The sequence below is a fragment of the Penicillium canescens genome, assembly GCF_028828765.1.
Source record: "Penicillium canescens strain IBT 15451 chromosome Unknown utg000014l_segment0_segment0, whole genome shotgun sequence".
Lineage (NCBI taxonomy): Eukaryota > Fungi > Ascomycota > Eurotiomycetes > Eurotiales > Aspergillaceae > Penicillium > Penicillium canescens.
In genome coordinates, this window is record NW_026703976.1 from 14,724 (window position 1) to 39,560 (window position 24,837).

At 46.8% G+C, this 24,837-nt stretch overlaps 6 protein-coding genes across 6 annotated transcripts; 3 read left to right on the forward strand and 3 right to left on the reverse strand.

Moving 5' to 3' along the window:
* Positions 1-3,542: 3,542 nt before the first annotated feature.
* Positions 3,543-3,957, reverse strand: N7446_014159 (uncharacterized protein; the record flags this gene model as incomplete). The annotated part of the gene is made up of 2 exons (XM_058522898.1): positions 3,543-3,781; positions 3,810-3,957. 2 exons carry the CDS (start codon positions 3,955-3,957, stop codon positions 3,543-3,545), a joined length of 387 nt encoding a protein of 128 aa, XP_058364774.1.
* A 2,334-nt stretch (positions 3,958-6,291) lies between these two features.
* Positions 6,292-7,111, forward strand: N7446_014160 (SDR family NAD(P)-dependent oxidoreductase; the record flags this gene model as incomplete). The annotated part of the gene is made up of 2 exons (XM_058522899.1): positions 6,292-6,350; positions 6,403-7,111. 2 exons carry the CDS (start codon positions 6,292-6,294, stop codon positions 7,109-7,111), a joined length of 768 nt encoding a protein of 255 aa, XP_058364775.1.
* Positions 7,112-12,111: 5,000 nt separating this feature from the next.
* On the forward strand, positions 12,112-14,427 carry N7446_014161 (Zn(II)2Cys6 transcription factor domain-containing protein; the record flags this gene model as incomplete). Its single annotated transcript, XM_058522900.1, has 5 exons — positions 12,112-12,144; positions 12,205-12,234; positions 12,294-12,388; positions 12,436-13,950; positions 14,007-14,427. The coding sequence occupies 5 exons, from the start codon at positions 12,112-12,114 to the stop codon at positions 14,425-14,427; spliced, it is 2,094 nt and encodes a 697-aa protein (XP_058364776.1).
* A 2,411-nt stretch (positions 14,428-16,838) lies between these two features.
* On the reverse strand, positions 16,839-19,290 carry N7446_014162 (fungal specific transcription factor domain-containing protein; the record flags this gene model as incomplete). The annotated part of the gene is made up of 8 exons (XM_058522901.1): positions 16,839-17,261; positions 17,312-17,345; positions 17,397-17,670; positions 17,724-18,038; positions 18,094-18,548; positions 18,592-19,089; positions 19,143-19,235; positions 19,274-19,290. The coding sequence occupies 8 exons, from the start codon at positions 19,288-19,290 to the stop codon at positions 16,839-16,841; spliced, it is 2,109 nt and encodes a 702-aa protein (XP_058364777.1).
* Positions 19,291-20,948: 1,658 nt separating this feature from the next.
* N7446_014163 (sugar porter family MFS transporter) lies at positions 20,949-22,487 on the reverse strand (the record flags this gene model as incomplete). The annotated part of the gene is made up of 1 exon (XM_058522902.1): positions 20,949-22,487. One exon carries the CDS (start codon positions 22,485-22,487, stop codon positions 20,949-20,951), a length of 1,539 nt encoding a protein of 512 aa, XP_058364778.1.
* A 681-nt stretch (positions 22,488-23,168) lies between these two features.
* N7446_014164 (uncharacterized protein) lies at positions 23,169-24,006 on the forward strand (the record flags this gene model as incomplete). Its single annotated transcript, XM_058522903.1, has 3 exons — positions 23,169-23,266; positions 23,326-23,861; positions 23,951-24,006. 3 exons carry the CDS (start codon positions 23,169-23,171, stop codon positions 24,004-24,006), a joined length of 690 nt encoding a protein of 229 aa, XP_058364779.1.
* Between the last annotated feature and the right edge of the window lie 831 nt (positions 24,007-24,837).

A 24,837-nucleotide genomic window follows, 5' to 3' on the forward strand; every position in this document is an offset into this window, starting at 1 on the left:
CAAAGTTTGGGATCACTCGGCCGGGCCAAAGAGGCATTAAACTGGCTGCCTCAACGCAATTTTTCAATAAGATGGGATTGAAAGGCCCGAGTTCGTGCGGAAGGATTGGGGTAAAGTAATCTAGTCTGTCAATATGGTTGACCCCTCCCGTCTCGTATCTTGATTATAACCATCTGACCGTACGAACGCTTTAAAGCTACAAATCAGCCGGTATCAATTATAATACCAGTTGTTCGCGAATTTCGCCAAATTTTGCCGTCAATTCACTTCCGTGGCTGTTGAGTATCACGAGTTGGAACTTCCCTTCGCTCGAGAAATGGTCGACAGATTAAACAGCTTTTCGAGCCAATAAAGGCCGATTTTATTAGACGCTGCCCGTTCAAATCTCCAATCATTCGGAAGGGTACCGATTCAAGATCCAATATAATCCTTGCCTTCGAAAACAACGTACGGAAGTAAGGCCAAAACCGAAGCATTCGTACAGTTAGTAGCGGTCACCCACTCGCAATTTCCAGGTTGTAAAAACAATTGCCACCGTAGCATTGAGCTCTCATAATGACCTTTGCGGTAGCTATTAACCCTATACGAAACCGGTCTCGTCAAAGTTATAAATATGATCCGGATCGATCCTGTTCTGAACAATCGTTTTTACTAAGGAAAAAAAACCACTTTGCGATAATTCTCGGGTCTTCGCACTTCACATTCATATCGTTTTGAGAAACGGGTCAAGAGTTAGGGATGTCGTTTAATAAACTTTGTACACTAATTTTGGGCAACCAAAGAAACCTGGCTAGTTCCGTGCGCAGCGAGAAGATTATTTGCCGAAAATTGATTGTGTCTGAATGGATTTCTGGGTAATTACCCGAGAACCCCTTAGGACGCCAAAAACTGGTTCTATTGCCTCGTTACAGCTATAGGGAGAATCGGTATTTGAAGGGTGACCGCCACGTCAACTCTTCCCGTGGGTCACCTCTTCACGTTGACAATTGTGGCTTGACATAGAACATGTCGGCTCTATTCCATAGCCGGTCGCGAAAACATGGTTTCAATCTCGATAAACTTCAGAAAAGAACAAATCCTCTGTTTTATTTTCCAAACCCGACAGTGGAACCATCAAAAGAGATCGCCCATGCCAAAAGGCGGCGATAACAAATTTCGGCTATAGGGCAAGAAAACACGGCTGGGGTAGGGTGGTTGTACTATGCTTTTAGGTGGTCATGTAAATTAATTTTAGGTGGTCATGTAAATTAAAGGAGCATGAGAGTCTGTCCTTCATCCTCGGGAAGCCGACACAGCTTACTACTCGTAATGGCCCACACGTAAGACTAATATTATTTGGTGATACAAACTGCCAGCCAGCGCAAATAAACGGGACCGGGTGAACAATTCCAGCTACATAGTAGAGGAACATGGATAGCGCCACGGAGAGGATGGACAATCGCCGACTGCGACTGCCCAGAGGTTGACACAGACCCCTCTGTCAATAATTAGACGGGTGACACTGTTTTCCATAGTTTCTGTTCCCTTCTGTGACCTGTCAGGTCCTAGAGAATGGGCTTGGCACGGTCGCTAATTCCCCATTGGTGGAGAAAAGCGCCACCCAACTATAGCGATTATCATATCTGTGGGTGATGATGCTGTTGACTCAAGTCAACAACGGGCCTAGGCTAACGTGCTTTTCTTCCTCGCCACAGAGAAGCGAGCATAAGAAACAATGAGTATGCTCAGATCGCCCATAACGGTCTGAGCGATAATCATCCTGATAACAAAACTCGACCATCTGCCACTCCCTCTCTTCCATGCTCGCCAACCAGGTCGGCTGTTATCATGGCTGGCGAAGCAGGGCCCATCAACGTGTCCCGGGCGATGGCCATGTTGATTGCAGCATTTTTCGCTCTAGCATGTTATAATGTTCTGGAAATCGTGATTTCGATCTTCACCACCTTCAAATGTCGCCACGGACTCTACTTCTGGAGCATGCTGATCGCTACTTTGGGGATCTTACTTCACGCCATTTCGGTATTTCTTCGATACTTTGCACTCGCTCCTAATTTCCCTATGTGCGTTTTGATTTGCATTGGCTGGTACGCCATGGTGACCGGTCAGTCCGTGGTGCTATATTCGCGACTACATCTGGTGACCACCCATTCACGCCACTGTCGCTGGGTTCTATACATGATCGCATTCAATTTTTGCGTCTTGCATGTCCCTGTTACCATCTTCTTTCTTGGGAGCAACCTCGGCGTCAAGAGCTTCGTCACGCCATTCAATATCTATGAGCGGATCCAACTGACTGGGTTCGCCATCCAAGAGACGATCATTAGCGCTCTGTATATCTGGGAAGCAATGACAGATCTGAGACCTGTTCTTGATATGAAAGGTTCTGTTGGGCAAACGGTTATCATTAACCTCATCATTGTCAACATCATCACGGTACTGTTGGATGCGACCCTTCTCGCCACTGAGTACACCAACAACTTCGAAGTCCAGACAACGTACAAACCGGTAGTTTACAGCATCAAATTGAAAATGGAGTTTACAGTGCTCAACAGTCTTCTCACGGTGGTCCGCGCAAACCCTTCGGCTGTCGAAGGACGTGAACAACTAAGGGAATCGGATCATGATCGTCTAGAGCTGCCATAAGAGTGGCCTTCATACACGATGGGTAGCCAACCAGAAACCCATTCCAACCCAAAAATTGACGGATCATTTTATCATTTTACCTACATAAAGGAAATGGAGTTCAAGTGAAAGTATCATGATGCATTAACCCCAGTGCCCAAAACCGGGTCGAGATATATCGGGCCAGAAGAGGTTAGTAATGCTAAGCGTCATGCGGTAAGCAAACATACTTCACGTCTGCAGACACAATTTTCATAGATTTATATACCGCTTGGACGACTCCCAATCGTACAAAAATAACGCGTATGGCCTAAGATCGTAAATACTACCTGCATTCTAAGAAGGTGATCCATTATCTAGCGAAGCCCAAGCACTTTGGACCGTAAAACATACAAAGCCATATTTATGACCCATTCAAAAGCACGTTCCACCGAATACAGTGGCGCACTACTAATTCCTTTATGCCACTTTTATGTCGAGTTGAGCCAAACCAATTTCTTTCCTAGGTACGAGGTAAAACATTTCAGCAGCTGAAGCAGTAAATATTTTCTCTGAAAATCCGCAGCTACGAAGAGTCTTCGACAGCGGAAGCTATTCAGCATCCTAGTCACTTGGTTTCATTGCATAAACAACCTCAGGCCAATGGGTAAGGTTCCCGTATACACTTCCTCCGTATGTCAAGTATCCTTGAACCATCGGTCGGGGCAGTCTAAGTATATCATCTGTGTTACCAAACACCCAGGCTGTTTGCATTCCTAGTGGATGAAATAGAGTTAACCAGGAACATTGACGTGAAGAGATTCAGACGCAAAAAGCAAATATATATATTGTATATATATATCTGTATGTCTGGCAGTAGGAAGCACAAAGGGAGACCAAACACATACCCATAATCATATGCTGTAGAGTATGGCAATGGATCATCCACACTTCAGGATCTGTAACCGGACGCGCCATGCTCCCCACCCTGCAGCTTGTCCTGTGGGTGCGGTTGTGGAATACCGATAAAGCATTGTTGTGTCACGTTGGATTGGTTGTCGAAACTTTAGAGAAGATCCATTATCAGTGATATTGTAGGTTCCTGGTCCACTTCCAATATCGTAAAAATGTAAGCCATGTGAATGAAAAAAATGCACGTCGAGTGCTCCGGCAGTTGAACCTGAATTTTGGATCACAATTTCTAACACCTCCCCAATTTGGGCCGGGAAAGCTTTCAATGGTCACATCATATGACGGAAGAGCCGCTTCATTTCTGGTAGAGCGCCACAAGGTATGGTGTTTGCGGGAATGCCTCGGCCCAAGGTGCGCCATTTTGCCTCCATGAGGTAGAGCCATTTATGATCTGCTCGACCTTCACAGTCACTCGTCTGGTGACATTAGCGAGCAAAGGGAAGTCGTTTGGGATGAGGGGGGAAAGGTCATTGTCAACTCAGTCAAAAGTCGTAGTGGGCAGCTCCATAGCTGGAATCTCTGGCGGCTGAATGTTATCGTACTTCTCTCTCGGATACTCAAGCACGGCGTATTATCGTGTGAGAGTCGGTCGTTCTCTTGGCTCGAGCTATAGAAAATACTTCTTGCGACCTTCTGTATAAAGCTCTATTTCACTTCTGGTCCGGAGTAAGACACTGTAGCGTTGGCCCGTGCCTACTTGGAGGTGTCTTATTCGCGGCGGCGAGTGTATAATCCATCCGCTTCAGTATTTACCATTTCATGGCCCTCGAATGCCATTGAAAGAAGCAAGGAGCCGTGCCGCCAATAATACGAAATCGTTATGTCTTGCTTGGTTTGACATCGAATGAAGCAAGACAGCACGACAGCCATCCTGAAGTGGAGTTGTTAATTGTACCCCGGCCACTCACAGGAATAGCTTCAGTCTCACCACACTGGGTAAATGGATCGGAGGTTAGTCCTTGCCCCACTTGCGCATCAGACTTGTTTAAATAGTCTGTTAGAAGAATAATGCGTTCATCGTACAAATAGGGAGAATCTCGGGAATCGCGCACTATCAGACACTCTGCTGCCAACACAGCTTGGAAGCTGACATGGGAGCGGTAAAAGTATGTCCCAGCTTCACCGTATTGGGGCCGCACTTCATAGTCAGAAAGGTATCCTGGAGGTATCGGCCACTGGCTTTCCATAGGAGAACCATCTGGAAAATGAGAAGTTGACTGGCCTAATCCATGCCAATGATATAAACGTCAAACTTAGTGTGGATAGAATATCGTTAATTGGGTAAACTACCAAGTAAGCTTTTGTCCTGAACTGTAGTTGTAAACCATAACCCAGGTCACCTCCTCTTCACGAAGGACTATCAAAGGCCCTGGCGTGGTTTTATTGAGGACTACTGTAAAACGACTCATACAAGCAAGTGGAATTGACTTACAGTGACGCGGAGAATGACGTCAGGAGTAAAGTGCTCATCGTGTCGCACAAGGCTTGCAGCCCAGACAAAACAGAATGAGGGTACTGTAATTAAAAAAATCTAGCACAACAAAATTGTCTCAGTGGCGAGAATAATGTTGTTCCTAGGCGGGGTTAAGGTTTTTAACTGAGGGCGTAAATTGGAAATGTACACAGCTTGGGTTAAATTTCCCGTTCAATATTCAACAAGCAGACCATCTAAGTCAGTCCTTTTTTGCTACTGGCTCTTGGTATCTCCAGAGTTGATATTTGAAAAGTCTCCACTCCTTCTTCTACCCGTTCATTCAATAAACGTTAACGTTATTGGCGCAATAGAGTTCAACTGTGGGGAGTTAAATGGAAAAAGGAGACTCCAGACGTGTTATGTATACTAAGCAAAATCAAAATGCGTGTCTAGGGCAACTGGTGCCAAACAGTGCATTCATGCCTAACGCTTGTTGTTCAAGGAGGAAGACTATAACCCTGATTCTGTCCAAGGAGACATGGTATACGATTTAGTCTTTCCTGCGCACAGCTTCGTGTTCTAAGTCAATAACCACCTCTAGAATATTCTTTCAATGAATCCGACACCGGACGTGGGTGCCGGAACACCATAAGACTACTATTGAGAGGAGGTGGTGGCTTTGTATAGACGACACATCTTTACTAACACGGCTAGGGTCTTACGGGTTATGCTTCCGTTAAGATGGAGAATCATGGGGCTAAAATTCAGAACTTTTAGTAGAAGCTGATTGGACTGCACAAACAGAATTATTTTGGATCTTCGACAAATCGTGTTTCTGCATGAACCATCGCTTTGACGCTTTGACACTTAGAACTGGTGTAAATGGAGGATTTCCTTGTTTGAGGAGAGGGGTGTTGTGTGGGGTGGGGCGGGTCTTCTAAAGTTTGCTGGCATTAGAACCATGTTTCCGCGCACACGGCGGTTGAATTATGGCGGTAGGTGTATGATATTAGTCGAGCCAGCGAGGAGTCACTCCATCAAATGCCGATTGGTCATCGCATTAGCCGTCACACGCAATTTAGCTTTTTTTTTTTTGTGGGGGAGGGACACCGGTGGCGGGATATGGATAGACCGCAAATCCCATGCTGACAACGGCAATGAATGGTGGATAGCTTAGGAAAGGTTTAGGAAAAGCCTTCATAGAGTGGCCATTTCCCCAAGCTGCAGAAGCAGGCGATACAAAACTATACTTATTCAGTTTTCTTCCTTGTCTTCGTTCCACATTTGAGACAAGTAAAGCAGACATGGTTCTCGACAACGACCTTGACGGGAGACTTGCCTTGATTACGGGTGCTTCAGGAGGGTAATTTTATTTTTCATTCATATGATGCTCGTTGCTGACAATTTGCCAAAAGCATTGGAGCAGCTTGCGCCCGTGACCTGTTCGCTCATGGGGCACATCTAGCATTGACATATTCCACAAATAAATCAGCTGTCGATGCCCTCATTGACGAGCTGAAAACACAAGACTCATCCCGTCGGGTCACGTCTCATAGAGTGGATGTCAGCAATGCGGATGATATTGCAACCCTTTATGAACAAATTCAATCGCTCCACGAGCAGTCTGGACCGGATATCCTGATTTCAAACGCAGGCTACGGCAAACGAATTTCAAACATTGTCGACATTCCGATCGACGAATTTCAAAAGATGATACAAGTGAATCTTGTGTCCTCCTTCCTGCTGTCTAAGCTCGCTGTCCCATACATGGTCTCTCAACAGTGGGGGAGAATCATCTTTATGTCATCGATTGCGGGAATCGGGGGCGGAATAAATGGTTGTCATTACGCTGCTAGCAAGGCTGGTCTCACTGGCATGATGAAGAACTTAGCGACTAAACTGGCTCACGATGGGGTCACGGTTAATGATGTGGCACCGGCGATGATTGGTGATACCGGAATGATCCCAGACGCCAAATCCCTAAAAGGGTCACCTGGAGATGTGTCCAACATTCCAGTGGGTCGGTTAGGTACACCGCAGGAATGTGCTAATGTGATAACGATGCTCTGCAAGACTGGTTATATGACTGGACAAAGTATTCTGCTTGCTGGCGGGTTGAAATGATGTATAGCTTACAGCCGTACAATGTGGCTAGTTTGGACTTCTCTTTTCTCTTTTACTCATGGCACATCTGAGACCCAACAAAGCTTATACCTGCTACGAGGATGATTGGTTCCACTTATGGTCGTTATCTGTCAGTAAAGTGGAGAGGGTTCTTACTAGCGTTATTTGTTTCATGGAACACCCACTGCTTCCTGGTTCCCGAGGCATCAACTGCTGAATCAGCATATGGGGAGCTTTATTTTACTAGCAGATCTATATAGAAATACACATGTCAAGGACTGTGCAATGGCCTCATTGTCTTGTTCTGGTACTAGCGCATACTGCATCTCTCGGATCCGATATTATTGAACACAATGTTAGTCAGCTTTACTGAAGGCTTTGGTATGCTTGCATTTCTTTTAAACACATTATAAAGCCGTAAAAACTACGTTTAGCTTTTCCATATACTACTAGCTTCTTGCTAATTCTGCTCCCTTGCCAATTGTGGACCTCCGAATCCTCCGAGTTGAGGTTCGTATACTTATAGTGCTCTAAACGAAAACTCAGCTGCGCGAAAAGAGAGCAATATTGTTCAAAATAAGGGGAGACTGGCGCAACGAATCACTTGCCGGCGTTCATCTAACGCATCCATATTCGGTCAACCTGAAAGTTTAGACATTCGTAGCTGAAGATGCTTTCTTTCTTTTGTTTCGGGAGGTTGGCATTGTCGGCTTGAGGCTAGACCGCCCAGCAACGAGTCATTTCTTGTAGGACGTAATTTGATTACCAGGGAAGTTTATTCTCCTGGCAGATCTCGCTGCGTGGTTGAAGGGAAGAGGTTGATTTGACTGAAGAATTTTCATAATCTCTCTTATTAGCAAGATAGTGACCGATGTGCAAACTACTCTATTCGTGAAGTGGCCATTCGCTGGCTTAAGTGCCGCAGTTTGCCTACGGCGAGATTTTATATGCCCGGAAGTTGGTGGAGTTGGTGGCTCAATCGTCCGGTTGGATAACCGCTTTGCTTGTTGGTAGGGGGCTGTTGTCGTGGATTTTAGCCATCCGTGACTCGATCGGTTATCGCATCATCCTTCACTAGGGAGATTTCCAGTGCCAAGAGGCATCTGGTGGCGACTCTTACTCCTATTCCTTGCTTAGTATTGGCAAGATATTGATTTAGTATGGCGCAATCGCAATATGTCATTATATTCGGTTGTCGGGAATGCTGGCTTCCGTCTCCACACACTCAACTAGAGTTGCTGCCAGGTCTAATCCTGATCCGCAATGTTGGCTTTGATGACTGTATGGTTATTTTATCTCTGGTCTGTCTATCCTCAACGGCTGAGTTCATTTAAGAACTAATTATCTAAACCCGATGTAGGGGTTTGCTATTGCGTCATTATTAATGCTCATATTTGGTAAGCGCAGAGTAAGTTTCCTTTGCGCACAATGCAATGACCGATAACAATATCAGAGGTTCATTATGGCCTTGGAAAGTCACAAGAGACAATTCATGCAAAAGAGATCGAGAGACAATTTTGGTACATTTGAACACAAAATTTAATGGTACATTGTCAGACCTATCATTGGTGTCGCCTGTGCGATTGAGGGATAGAAAGTTAAGTCACACCATTGCCGTATAATTACTATGTATATCTTCATACAACCTATCCTTAACATTTACCAAAGCCTCGATTTTACTGCTGCATATGCGGATTTTTCCGGGTCGTCGATTTATTCCTATCTTCCGTATTGCCGTCGGCGTGATAAGTATATCCGGATTTTTGTGTGTATTTAGCTCTGTTCTAAATTGTACTCCAGTAAAATTTTTCTGAGATACCTCCATCCAAGGTAGCTTCATGCCAAAGACATTTCTGTGGTTCATTTTAACGTAGCTATAAACATCGTCACAGACCTAGGTATTCTGGTAATGCCTGTATCCCGTTTTGTCTCACGTGCAACTCCCCTGGAAACGGAAGATTAGCCTCATGCTCCTTTTCCCTGTTGGCAACTTGTATGTTGATCTCGTGCCTGCAATTTAACCTGGTCCCAGAAACAAAGACACTGTCCGCATTACGAGCATAATCCACCTCAAGGCAGTTGCCATATCAATAAATGCCACTGGTTTGACAGGCCAGTCATCTTAACACGATCGACACTAGAGATTAATGGTCAGTTCTAGGAGGCCTAGCTCCGATAGCATCTTGGTTTTACAGTGAGTCAACTGTTGTGGTGGAGAGAGATGTTCGCATAGAACATACGCTTTGACCAGCTAGCCCAAATCTCGTGTCTTTAATCGGGCATAGAAAGCACAATAAATTTGCTGGGAATCACATCTCTCACGGTCCTGTTTCAGGTCCAGGATGTATCCGGTAAATGTGAGTACAGTTGAAATTCCAGTAGGGGTCAAAGGGAAGAAACTTATCCGTTACCTCAAGCGCAAGGCCTGCTTGACTTTGCGTAGCCAAGTGATATAATTATAGGACAAATGGCTGGGGGTAGAGGACGTATTCTTAGGCTTCTCGGCTCCTGTCGCGTACGTGCTCTGCTACGGGTGCCTATCCTAAACGAGGCCTAGATCCCATGTCTTCATTTTTACCGCAACTTTTGCAGCGACATCCTTGATGCCAATTTAGATGCCCACCGAGAGACGTGCTAGAATCATGTTTAGAATGAGCGAGGTTGAGTCGGTTAAGAAACGTTGGCTCACTGTCAAAACTACGGTCTTCTATATTGAGGCACAGGGAGCTATTCAATCTTTTATTCGTGTTTTGATCATTTAATGCGTGAATGACCCGAAGTTGAATCACCAAAGAGCGCTTACACTTTCATCACTAAGAATCATGAGATTTTTTTCTTGCTTTAGTGTTGGTTGTCTGAGTTGTGTGGGTCTGTCCGTCTAGACTATGGAAAGCGTCGGGTCACGGTCGCGTATGCAGGTACTCAGCCAGTCCACCCGTTGAAGCTTGGCCACGTTGTTTAAACTTGCGACTATCGTTGAATAAGTACCATATACTTTATCTCCTATTTTCCTTTTGATCACTGTAAATCCTACAAACTTTTATGCAGGGATTTCTGACGCTTCCAACGAATGTGGAAAGAGACTTGTGATAAAATATGTAGTTCCTGAAGGAGCTATCATCACCAGTGATCCACTGAACATGAGATACACTCAATAACTTTCAACACCGCGAGTTCACCATTAGCATCATCAAATGGACTACCAATAGCCCGCTGAAAAACCTTCAGATTTTGGTCAAAAATCTGACTGCGTTGATTGACTTTCATGGTGACAGTGAAACTGAGTACATAACCATCTGCGTTTGTATATTAGTCTATAAAGACACCAAGGATTGATGGAGGTGGTATTGCCCTGACCCTGGACTTTCTCTTACGAACAACATGGATGCTCCAAACAGGTCGCAAGTCCAGGGAAAAGGAGATGAGGAAAAAGGAGACCGGCAGCCCAGTGAATTGTTGATCCTTAGTGAAAGTCAAATCACAGGAGCCTTCTGATCATTCTCCTCCATTGGTAAGCGGAACAGCTCAGCTTCAAATGCCCTTTCTGACCACCGCAGCTATGCCCTTCGCAATTGGAAGCAGAAACAAGACATACTTTGGTGACCGAGCCCTTGCAACCCATCTTGAAGGTGCTAGCAGATCTCGATTGCGACGATCGCGAGTTCGCCTTTCCAGCAGTTCGACTTGTTGGACTCTATCGATGTCTATGGGAGTCGTGCGTGTACAAGCATATCGATGGCCAGAAGCTAGAGTAGAGCAATTAGATCTTGAAGAAGGCTGGCACACACCTGAGCAAAGAGGGAGACGGTCTTCAGCTTCGCCACGACGAGCAGCTGTCTCGGCTGCGCTTTTTCGAGCAGGCATTGGAATCATATCGAGAACGACTGGATAGTGTACTAGATGATTGGATCCACCCTTCCAGGCTCAATCTGACAGGGCTGCCGGACATTGCAAGAGAAGGGTGAAGAATTGTCTTTTCAGGATCGCCCTGTCCTATCTTGGCAACATAGAAATACTATAATCATGTCACAAATCAAGTTAAACTACTGCATGAAAACTACGTTCCACTTTTTGACTCGGAGTATTTACTGGGAGGCCATGGAATAGCTTCAGGTTCAATTTTAACATGTTCATTGGAAAGTGTTGGCGAACATTCCCGCATGTTCTGGACCTATCTCTTGTAATTACCCAATATATTCTGCACAAAAAGCTTTGGATCCAGGGATAATGTCATGGTAGCGCAAATAGCAGATAAAGGTGTCCAGTGATTTGAATGTGGTAGAGGTTCCAGACGAGGAAATAGAGACAATCGGAAGCTAGTGCATGTTGCACCAACATCATGCCAGGAGACTTTTTGGCAACGGCTGGTCCGAAGGTTTGGACGGCCGACGGCCTAGAACTGCATGGGATTTCTATGCCGTGGTTGGACGGCTACGGCGAAACATCCGGCAATTGTCCGTCCAACACCTACCAAGGTTTCGTGGCGCCAAGTCGTTCTCAAGACTTCTCTGCTAACGCCCCCACCAAAGGCATATTCAGGGTTTTCATCAGACTCTGAAGCAAAATTTAAGTCATTTGAGCCATTTCAATCAAGTTTGAACCGCTAGAAAGTACAGCGATCAAAAATCCAAGAATATCTGCCTGAAGCGCACATGAGAGTTTTTTTACGCATCACCTGACCTCTTCCCCACCATCCCCTCGATAGATGCTTATCCATCGCATTGCAAGAGGCTAAGGTAGATGAATGACTACTTTAGCGCCGGCCGCGAGTCTGTCCCCATTTTTCGAGACTACTTGAGAATCTCGCGCATGCATGTCCTACAGTAACCTTGTGCTATACATTGATACCCGTCGCGATCCTAAGGTGTTCGCGGCACTTGCGTTCACCAACATATCAAATACATGATTTCGCTAGCCACCTATGCAGATGTGTGCCGTTTTATGTCATGACCAAAGCGCATTGGGTACATAATACGAGAAAACCAATCTTTCCGATAAAGATGGCAAGCACCCGTGATTCCCATTCATTTGCGGTATGTATTGACCTAGTCGTCATGCAAACAGAGAAAGACTTTGTCTGACCGTTGAAATAGTGCGATGAATGCCGCTTGCACAAGTCAAGAGTAAGTGGCTCTTTCAGCAAGCCCTTCTAGGCCACGGCCTTCTAACCTGGCTTTTATAGTGCTCCAAACAGCGTCCAGTCTGTCTGCAGTGCAGACAGTTGAATAAGGAATGCATTTACAGCCCTAAAGTCAGAAGAAGCCCTCTGACTCGGCAGTAAGTATTGCGAAATTGTACATAAGAAAGTATACTAACAACGTCAGACGTTTGACCTATGCTGAAGATCGCCTTCACTTATTTGAAACAGCATTAGGAAGGCTGTTTCCAGATGGAGATTTGGATGCTACCCTTCGATCTCTTCTTCAGAACCTGGAGCCCCCGAGGGCTTCCTCATCCAAGTCCTCTTCAAGACACTCAACCCCGGCTAAGCATGAACCAGAACGGGCTGAACCTGCACCGGAATCCCTCCCCCAGCAAGCCGATGGCTTTGACTGGGCCGAGAAGGAAATCACCCTTGGTGATTTGACTGACGGCATGGCTGCATTGTCTATCAAGCCTGAAGGAGCTGGCTACTTCGGTGCTTCTTCAAGTGTTGTACCATTGCGAGCGCTCTTTGACCATGGATTCGATCTCAATATGCCTGTTCACTCGACAAGATCAGGCGGTGTGCCCCTCAAAGCACAGCTGCTCGGAAGTGCGCAGTCTGGGCTTATCGAACAAGCGTTCATCGACGCGTATTTCTTCGAATATCACACTAGCTATCCATTCGTTCACGAGCCTACATTCCGGGCGCAATTCAATGAGCCATCGTTGCGTCCACCTGGGACGGCTTGGCACATCCTCCTCAACACCATCTTGGCTCTGGGAGCTTGGAGTATTGGCGATGACAGCTCAGACCTCGATATCACATTCTACCAAGAAGCCAGAGGATACCTTCAGCAGGCATCCGTCTTCGAGACTGGTAACCTAACATTGGTACAGGGACTATTGTTACTGAGCAACTATGCCCAGAAACGGAACAAGCCCAACACCGGATGGAACTATCTTGGTCTGGCTGTTCGAATGGCCATGAGTCTGGGCCTCCACAAGGAGTTTCCTGGCTGGAGGATCAGTTTGCTGCAAAGAGAGATTCGAAGAAGACTGTGGTGGGGAGTGTTCATCTTTGACAGTGGTGCCGCCAAAACCTTTGGGCGACCTATTCTTCTACCAGAGGGCAGTGTGATGGATGCAAAGCAGGTTCTCAATATTCACGACGAGGCCTTGACCCCTACAACCACCACTCTCCCTGCCGAATCCTCCGGTCCAACTATCTACTCCGGGTTGATCGCTCAATCCCGCTTCCATCTCCTCACTAATAGCGTCTACCAGCGTCTCATCTCGAGCCCTAGTCTTACGCCCGAAGATACTCTCAATCTGCCAGAGCCAATCGAAGAGTGGTATAATGGTCTTCCATCTTACCTCCAACACCCACGGCTACCTCTCTTCGTGCAGCCCGCCAACCCAGACCCCGACTCCCTCGCACTCGTCCGGAACCGCCTGTTATGGAGAAACTGGAACCTCACCATTCTGATATACAGACCAATTCTCCTCCGCTGGGCCGCCAGACGTTGGGCCCCATACACCAGCAGTAGCCCAGGCACCCCAGAAATAGGAGGCGAAGATCCCTGCGAGACAGAATGCCGAATGTACTGTCTCCAGAATGCCCGGTTAACCATCTCCTCCATCTCAGAATACATGGAAACTTACATCTGCACCAGACTAGGAGCATGGTACATGCTGTATGCACCCCACCCACGCTGATAACTACCCCAGACTCATCTAACATCCAAACCAGCTACTTCCTCTTCCAAGCCGGCCTAATCCCGGTCGTCCTCCTAATGGCAGACCCCTCAAATCCAGAAGCCGCAGCCTGGGTCCAAGATATCGAAACAACAAAGGCCCTCCTAACCCACCCCTCCCTCGGCACAAACCGCTTCGCAACCCGCTGCTACGAAGTACTCAACCGACTGATCGGCCGGTCGGCACTCTCTGCTCAGGGTATATTCCCAGAGGGAGCACAGCAGCTCGAGGACCAGAAGCCCCCTTACCAAATGATGCCCCAGCAACAACAGCAGAATTTCATGCCGTTCTCCGAACAGTTGTTTAGCGACCCTGGTTTTGATGGGAGTTTGTTCCCCGTCGAACAGCAGATGCAGATGCATAGCCCCGGCGGTATAGACTTTTCAGAATGGGTGAACTTCCCGCCAGCGGAATGATCGCACAAACTGAGGAAGCAACGGCTGGGTCTAAGCTACTATTTTACAGTGACGGCTATCCTATGCGTGGTGGCTCGATCAGTATTTGCTACCGTTGTGAACGTATGGGGCAATAACACCAATCTGAAACTCGCCCATCATTTCACAGCGACAGAAATTTATCAACGTGAAGTGGGGACCAAGCTAACCCTTGTGGATAGAATGGTATACAACACGTAGTAAGAACACACTCATTTGCTATTCACCGGGGCCATGTTGACCGATTGTACAGTCTATGGATGCAGAAGTCGGTTGTCCTGCTTTTGTACAACCAGATATTTTCCTGTCTGCCTTTCGCAGCTCTCGTTATCAAGACCTCCTGGGCTACCATTCTAGCTACCTACTTCGCCGTGTAGGGAGCTAGATTTGTCCATTGCCGTCCTATCCGGCTCTACTGGCAAGTCGTGTACCGGACCGAGGTAAGTAGATCCAGTGTTATATCTCCAATAAACAGCACATATCAGCATCTAACGGATGTAAGTATAGGACATTGTTCAAGCGCTACTATCCAACTATCCACCTTTGTAGCTCCCAGCATGACCACAGAAATAATGCTTTTGATCTTCCCGATGCCTGCAATCTTCTTCCTTAAGACCTGTTCCTTGGGGCGGTATATTTCCCCTCACCTTGACTTGAGAAGTAGGAGTCGTCAATCCTAACGCCAACAGCCGACTTCAGTTATTCGCTCTCTTCTCCCTTGGAATTCTCCTGCTTGTTGTCGCTATCTTGCGTCTCCCCATATACAGTAATGGCACCTTACAAGTTCGCCGGTATACCTCGGGTTCTGTCGAGCAATTTGTCGCAGCCCTCGTGGCTAACCTACCTATGCTATATTATCTTCGCAGGGGCAAGTGCCCCTGCCAAAATATTAACACGAATTTCGACCAGTCGCTCACAGCGCAAGATGTCGGTGCCATGTAGTTGCGTATCAGAACGGAGCTAGTCGATTGTCCGCATTTTGTTGCGGAATCCCAGCAGAGATCGTGCCGGAATGATAGTGTTGCAGCTAGTTTGCCTTCTATGCAGTTTAAAACAGCATTATCCGATATGGTGGTTGGGTTTTGGTACCACAGGTATCGCATGGTCAGCGTTGACATCTGTAGGTATATGTTTTTATGTGCGTGAATTTGACGGAAGCATGTCATGGTAGTCGGTTCGTCTTTCGTGGTGAATGTTGAATACGGAGCTCTACCATGCGGTATGAGCTTTACCGATTGCATAGGGAGTGAGGAAATCTATAATGCAATCCCGCTCACTCCCATGCAGCAACGGCGGCCTGACAATTTAGATCCACGGGGATGGCCCGGGGAAACTAGACAAAGGCCAAGGACCTATCATCCAAGTCTTATCATAACGGGAGATTTGCCCTCCCGCTCCGACATTGAAGAAGGCGATGCCAAGCGCATGCGGCCTCCTAGAGCTTCTCCGGGTATGCCTTCAACGCCGAACGGCGCAAATCGGATCAGACCAAATGTTTCACCAACTCAATTAGTCGGAGTTGATCACACCCAAGAAAACGGGTAGAAAAGAGTGAAAGATGGCATATTACATAGGATGGAACCACCGATGCGGGATCGAAGGATCCATGATACTGACAAATACAACCCAGCACATCATGACGGATTAAAGATGATTATTGGCTATTTGCCTGTTCCACTGCAGAGTAATTCACCGGTTGTCCCTGTCAGTAACTGCACGCACAACAGCATAAGCTCCAATGACATACTGACTGGCCCCAGAAAAGCGATATATAGATGTTGGAGGGGAACGAGGAAAAGAAAGGAACGGAAAACAATCATTTCAATTGTGGAAAAAGCTAAGATCTATCGGGGAGGTCTGCAGGGTCCAATTCCAGAGAGGTCGGGTGACCTACGGGAAACAAGCGAACACTAGATGGAAAAGGCAACGGACGAGGGGGCGAAAAGAGTTGGTGATTCCTATCTGAAAGAAGGAGATTCAAAAGGGCCAAAAAATGGTAGAACGTACCGAAAGTGGGCGAACAAATGGGGAAGGAGCATCTTGAGTGCTATTCCCATGAGGTGCGGGTCACAATGTCCACAGATCTCATTATGCTCCAAAATGGAATTAATTATGGCCTGCTTGCTGATTTTACCCGGTTGTAGGTCTCTCACCTTGAACCCAACCACTTACTACGATCCGTACAACCCAGGCAAATTCAGATCTTATCATTTTATGCGCACTGCGCTGTGAGATATACGACGGCCCAGCTCGCGCGGATGTTCACTGGGCAGAATTATGAACCTTCAATTCACTAGCACCTGGGTTTTGGTGACTGTATCGAAGGAGAATCAACGTCAGATATGAATTTATCGAAAAGTATCAAGAGAATAGACGTATATAGAAATTTCATATTAGAAGATCCGAAAAAACTCATTGCTGGCAAGATATTGAGCTTCACCCCAATCAGTTCCTTCACAAAACGAGGTGTCCATCGAGCGTTGCGTATTAGTCAAGTCAATATCATTGGAAACGGCACCGCCCAAGACAAATTCACCGATGGCTTCCAAATCGAGCCAGGAAAAGCCGTCCTGGAGATACGAAGGACGGACTTGAGACTGAGGAAACGGTCGTGCTCGGTCATCAAATGTTGGATTTCCGTCATCCATGACAGACAGTCGATCCACTCGCTTCCATAAGATTTCGAGCAGATTAGCATATCTTGCCCCGAGTTCTGATGATCCTGTTGTCCCCTTGCGCAAAGAACTTATTGCATCACCAATAAGCCGTCGAACACTGGCACGCTCGGGATGAGAGATAGCATTCAGAGTCCATATCTGTACAGTGTTATACTTAGCTAAATAATTATCTTGATTTAGCACTCTACCTTATATAAGAAGACAGCAGCATTGACGCAATACCTGCCTCATGGTCAGCAATGTAATGAGGCCTTGAAATCTAGCCAAACATACAAAGGAAAACGGATGGGAAACTGGTTCAAGTTTTCAGCCGACGGAATATAGTTGTTGACAATAGTCAATAGTGACTTCGCAGCATCTATAGACTCAAACATGAAGCGGGCTTCGGGGAGAGATCCGCGGCCTTCGGTGTGGGCGGACCCATTTTCGACCCCGGGAAGACGGTGTGATATTGTGCGAAGGGCAGCTGCTTGGAAGGCGAATGCGTTGGCGTATAATCTCAAATACTCATATGACAATTGGAGCAATATCTTTATGTGTTGGGGACCTGGGGTGTTCCAGTTAGTACACAGAAAGCCAGGATTTATAGACTCGGCTCACATGTCAAAGAACCCCAGACACAGTTCCATGCTGCAATTGCTCCTCGGAAGTCATCCAAGTAGGCGGCATAGCTCCCCACCAGCATCATCTGTGCTCCGGCGCCCATGTTACAGTAAAGTACTTCGTGTACATTAGTAAAGATCTGTGTTAATTCCAACCTCGCACGGAAGACACTGGAGAAAGTCTCCTCTACCAACTGTTGGGACCCCACAGTTGGAAAGCCATAACGGCCATAAACAATACTAGGCTCCAAGCCACGACACGCAAACGGCCGGCCTATTCTGACAGAAATTTGGCGATCCGATAAGTAACAGGCTATTCAGTTAACAGCCATAACTGCAACGTGCCAAGGTACTAAAGGCCTGCTTACCTGCCCACGCTAGGCGCTCCCGAGAGGCATTCGCTCCTCCATTCCTCGAAACGTCATAGAACTGAGTTCGATCTAGCCTCCTGGAATACGCTAGCCGGACAGCAAGACCGATGTGCATCCACGCTGCCATGTCTTCTTGTCCATAACCCAAGTTGGCAGATTCGGGCAATGAGCATTGAGGTTCCCACTCTGCCAGCAACAACAAAGCTTCAATTGCGTCCACCCCACATTTCTTGCCAGCTATAATCTCTGTTATTAAACAACTCATGTATTGAGCACAAGCCCCCAGAATATGCTCTCCGTTGGCCATATCCTTGGAACCAATCACGCATATTGCAGTTAGGAGATATGGCTCGCTTCGCGCTGTTCCGGAAATAAATGCGCGATTCAAGGATTTCTCCGGCACAATGGGGTAGAATGGATGATATATGGTGGCAAAGCTGGTGGATAAACGCCTGTTAGCGATATGAACTGCAGAAAGTAGTGGTTTCTGATTACCGTTCAACAAGATTGAGTACCTGGGATGGTGTCAAGGCACCAGCTTTGACAAGATGGTACTCAAGCAGGCCAGTCTCGGGGACCGTGGCCTGGCTTCCGCTACATTGAGCAAGACGCGAAGATTCAGTATAGGCCACGATGTTTGTTGAGGCACTGCCAGCAATTTTACTCAATATTTTTAGAGCATCTGAGGTATTGTGTAAGTCTGTCGAGGCGAAGGTATCATCAATAATACCAGCAGACTGAGCTGAGTCACGAATTTCGAACTGTTCACGAGTGTTCTGATGAGTGGCACAAATTGAAGTGGGCGTCGCTTCCTGCGCCTCCTGCCGATTTTCTGGGATTGAGTATTGCCATTCCGTCGACGCACTGTCAACCAGAGAATTATCAGTTTTGCGTCGCCGATATCCGCCGCGGTTTGAAGTTGCGAGGACGCATTCAACACCGGCGTGGACACATCTATGGCATGGCGGCTCAAGCACATGACCCGAACTCGCTCTGTAGTGCTTTCATGTTAGATCGGAATAATACGTACAGACACTCAAAATAACAGAGCTTCGGCTGTTCGGGCTGACTGTCTTACAATACACATTTGGCTTTGTGTCTCCTGCAGCGAATGCAAGCACGTGAAATCCGCTTCATGACTTCTATAAATGTAGTGAATTCTCAAATATAAATATACCAGTGCGATTGTATCATTTTTGAGGTGTGCTGAAAGTATTGAAGTTCAAAAGTGGCGAGCGGCATTTGAAACTGAATCGGCTATTCATCACGTGAATTTGAACTCTTGGTGAAATCAGGAAAGTGGGGTCATACGGGCGCACCAATATGTCGGAACGTGGTCGTTACAGTACGGACTAGTACGGGCATAGCCAATTGAGTACTTGAGAGTGTTTTTTATATACTATAGAAAGTGCAGAATAAATAGGGGATGAGCTTAGTAAGGTCGTTGAGAGCCTTAACGATCATCAGGCAGAGGGGTTGCTGAATATTCCTCGGGCGCACTAGTAACATTTCGACCCTCTTTTGTTGACACAATATAATAGATTAAAGGTATGAATTGCTGAAAATGCTTCCAACCTGACGATTTGCGTGGGCTGTGGTACGTGACTAATTTTCGAAATTCGAATTCTCTGGGAATTCTTGTCGATATGAATGCGGTTGCTCGTGATGAAAATTTGGTCGTTGCCTGGGATAAACACGCCAGCTTCGTGCGCGAAGGGATATAAAGTGTTTTTGACAGACAATTGAATCGTTGGCCTCGATCCTATGACACGCTCAAACGCAGGACGGAGTCGGCAAAAGCTCAAATCGAGAGTGATGCTTGCTTTTAATCAAAAACCTTCCAGAATCTAACGGAGATAAGTATCGAGTACCTGAACGTCGCTTATCATGATATGTCAGAAGGTAAAATGCCGATTAACCGGCCGTCTCGCAACAAAGAATTAAGCTTGGAAAGGACGTCCTGAAAATAATCTACAGACCGAAAGGTACGTCTTCGAGCGGGGCCGCGAAAGGAATCTAAATGTGTGCCCCCCGGTCGGTGCGTTCTTAGGGAGTGTATGCACCGCGGTTGCGAACGAAACTCTTTGACGCAAAAAGAGCATTGCCATTGGAGTTATCCCACGCATACGAATGAAACGAAAACCACGTAATTGTGCAGGTTATAAGATGGGTTGACAGTCGACAAGTAGGACAGTCCTATTGTTCTACTTTCTACTGTTCTTCCATTGATGAACTCAGGATATATAAGGACACTCATTTATGTATTTAGTTTGGTTCTTCGTGTTCAACCGTACATTTGGTAATTACTTGTGTTTACAACTCAGAACTTTGGCGACTCTTTACTTGATTATAATAGATGACACTCAACGAACAGACCTGTTGAAATATCCCAGTTGCTGAGATAATAATGAGGCTGGGATCACGTGCATACATATATACCTGTTCACCAGCCTAGTTGTATCTTAGACAACATGCAACACAACACACAATCAACTCCCCTCAATAACATGAACACTGAAGCATCACTTATAATCAACAAGACCGATACTCCGGTATAGATCTATTCGGCACTCTACCTGGCATCGTTACTCTATACCCTCAATTGGACTTAGCCCGTATAAGGTCTGACAGGCAACGGTACGGCAAGACAGAAAAGACAGACAATCATCGGCAGTTAACTATGGGATCGGACTTGATCAAAATCGAGGACTTTGGTGATCAAATTTGGTGTAAAACCACGTTCCTTCTCGACCACCATACACGCACCGTCACCATCTCGATCGAGGCCTCCCCCCTGACACTACATGTCGACCGATATCCATGCCCACCAATACTTCCAGCTCAACAATCGATCATGCTGCATCCACCACATTCTCCCTGTGAACCACGTTCGCCTTCGTTTCCGTCGCCACCAACTCTTCCACGCCGCTATACAGACTTGCCTGAACAGCTTCTTGAACGTTCTTGTCAGTACTTTCCCTCACAACCTTGAGGAGATTCGGTGTCTGCCCATCTCTGCTGAACAGCAAATCCACTGCCTCCAGAGGCAATTGGTTTGTCTCTGGGAAAAAGAAGTATACGACCGGAATTGCAGCAAAGTTGAGCACAGCAAAAACAATGTATGACTTGTACCCGATGTTCGTAATCAGCACAGGCGTGATCTCCACAACCAAAAATGTGAACGCCCACTGAGAGACAACACCAATAGCACCACCTCTCACACGAAGCTTCAGTGGAAGGATCTCAGATGGGTAAATCCACATATTTGCTTGCCACCCAACGGTGAAGAAGGTATAGAAGACATAAAGCACAGCAACTGCACCGTAACCTAGACTCTTGGTGCCTATTCCAACAAACACCGCAGAAAGGGCCATGCACAATGACATACCAGCAGATCCAAACATGAAAAGTTGGCGACGACCAAATCTATCAACAGCCCACCAAGCAATCAGACTTGAGAGGAAGAAATAGATTTGATTTCCACCAGAGACCAGGAGTGCATCATGGCGACTTAATCCGATAGAATGTTGAAACACATATGGTCCAAGGCTGGAAATGACGTTGGAACCAGTCAACTGTTGCATAGCATTGACCCAAAAGGCGATTATGACTCTTGTTCGTCCAGAGACACCACCGTTTTTGAAGATATCTGACCAGTTGCCATGTTTAGCTTCGATCTCAATCGCGAATTTAATTTGTCCGATCTCTTCAGCAACATCTTCAACCCCTCTGAGAGCAGCAAGGCTTCTTGAGGCATCATGGAACCTGCCTTCTCTGACTAGGAATCGCGGTGATTCGGGGAGGAATGGTATGTAGCATCCAATGATGATGCAAAAAACAATCTGGAAGGCGCAGGGAAATCTCCATTGCACAGAACCAGAATAGGAAGCCATGCCGTAATCCAACCAGTTGGCGATAATCAATCCAAGGATAAGATTAGACAGCTGCATAGCCGCCATCCGACCTCGGGACTTAGGGTTGGCACATTCTGCGAGCCAGACGGGAATAACGCTAGTCATCATTCCCAAGCCGAATCCAGATACAACTCTCCCGATCAGGAATTGCACCGCACCAAAGGAGGTGGTTTGAATGATAGCCCCAATCGAGATGATTCCAGCGCCGCTCATGACATTTGGCTTTCGACCAAATTTGTCGCCAAAAAGAAAGATGTAAAGTGCACCAATCATGGCTCCAAGCTCATAAGAGGAGATGAGGAATCCCAGTAGAGATGCACCAGGATTGCCGAATTGGTTAAGGAATTCACTTGATGTGGTGAGGCCTCCCATGAAGCCAAGGTCGTAACCAAAGAGGAGAAAGCCAAGACCGCAGCAAAGGGTAACAGCATACACGAGGGGTTGGCCTTTGAGGCCGACAAATGTAGGTGAAGACATTGTGGCTTCCTGGTGAGGTGGCAACCAAGCTGGTAACACGGTTGGTTCGGAAATGCTGCTTCTCTGGGGGTCGAAAAGTTATTTATCAACTAGTTGAAGAATCCGAAACCGACCATTTCAGAGTCACATGCTGCTGAACAATAACCGATAGTTTCTCTTCCCCATGGGGAAGATGTTCCAAGCTTCACAAGCCAAAATCTGATAGAACAGCGGCGTGGTACCACCTACTCCTGGCAAGGCACGGGTATAGCAGGCAAATGATGATTTATTACCTGATAATTCGCGTCCTGGGGTCGAGTGGGGTAACCCTTGACTAGGTAAAATTCAGTACCTTCGCACCCCGCAATGTATCAACCTCTATTTCGAACTCACGGAGCCCACACATTAAAATAAGGCTAGTCTATGTCCCTACGACCCAGATCCGTCAATCGCTGACATAATGATACTCGGTCCACTTCGGCAACCGAGATAATAACTTTGGCACTACTCGTGCCCTTCGGCGGCCTACGCCCAATTTCCCTGCTATTGCCGTTCATTGCTGGCACAACCGACAATCGGCAAATGACGTCTAGCCATGGCTTTGTCATGATTTTTTCAGCTAGCAGTGTGCCCGTTAAATAAATATCTTGTAACGGGCTGACACTGGGGCATTGCACGTATCTTCTCGCAGTGCTTTTCACTATGACACATTTCGCCAATACCATAATTCAACAGCATGGAGATATTGACTCGACCCCATCGCAAGTATTCGGCAAAGGCAACTTAATTCTGAGAATTGGGTAAGAGCAAAGTCCTGTGGATTATGCCCTCGACTAACGTCACATTTGGATACGTGTAGGAATGGTGGCGCAGGTGGAGTAGGGTTGGTCGAAGCCCTTGCAAAGGATTATCTATTGCTTCAGAAGAATCAGGGGAGGATTGAATGGATTTGCAACCATTCACGAAACACCCAGTTGGCACTTCTGAGCGGATACGTTGATATTGCCCTCACATACGAACGTGAACAAGAGGAAATCGCTGTGTCAGAGGGCTGGGCTAAAAACGGGGGTTGCATATTCCACGATCAATTCTGTCTGGTCGGCCCTGAGCATGACCCGGCCAATGTCAAAGATGCGATGTCCATTGAGGAGGCCTTCGACCGAATTGCGAAGACCCGTTCTATATTTCACAGCAGAGACGATGGATCCGCCACTATGTGCAAAGAGCACGATATCTGGCGCCGGTGTCATCGGACACCATGGAATGACGCACCGGGCTCATCATCGTGGTACATCAAGGCTAAGCATAACCCGGCCGATGCTATAAGCTTCGCTTCTGCTGCTGGGGCCTACACCCTCAATGATCGATCAACGTTATTGGATCAAGCGAGCCGTGGTAGGGTTCGAGGTTCGACTGTGTTTTTTGAACCAACAGACCCTTTCCATCCGCTCATGAATTCATGCTACGTGCTCTATACACCCCAGTCCTCAGCCTGTGGCAACGAACATGTTTCCATGTTTATCAACTATCTAAAGTCTGAGCGTGGCCAAGATTTGATTGCCGGATATGGAGTGGATAAAGCAGAAGTTCCATTTTTTGCCCCAGTCAAGGATAAAATTGCGAAATCGTCTTTGGTTCACCGGACGCTGAGAGATGGTCGATGGATGCTGAGCAACCAGCGCCTATACATGAAGCATACGGATGGAGATATGATCTGCACGGGACCCGCAATGTGCATGCGGTGTGTGAGCACCTGAATAATCATATCGCTGTTTAACCGTGTCTATGGCTCGGGGCACCCCCATTTTTGTTCCACATATGGGTCTCCCTAAACGCGAGGAAGCTTCTCTCTATTGCTTCCTCGCACTACAACTTGTCCAGTGTCAGCTATAGTTTTCCTTGATGTCGATTGCTGATCCGAGACCTTATCAACCTCTGCATCCGCATGATCATCACATACAAACCATTGCTCCCGGGAGCCCGATTGGCTGCTCCAGGAAGTAGCAACTCCTCGCATTAATGACGAGGTATATATCAGGGAGGGCCTGACGTACGCCGGGAAATCTAGGGCCTTGCCATCTATTGGCGACTCAGAATCTTTTTTTCAACCCGGGACCCACCGCTCGAACCGTGTGTACTCACATTGTAGGGGTCATGATAGCTAATACTGCTTCCCGGGAGCCTAATTCGTTCTTGAATTTTTCTTATTAATTTCCTATCGTACAAGGAGTCATCCTGAACCCTGAGCTCAGACAGATTGCCACAGAATATATCTTATGACACACATATAAGACAGTCAAGCATTCCCTTCCATCTCTCAGCTTTCTATTCAAGTCACCCACCAGGCCAATTCCACACGAACCAAGCCGTA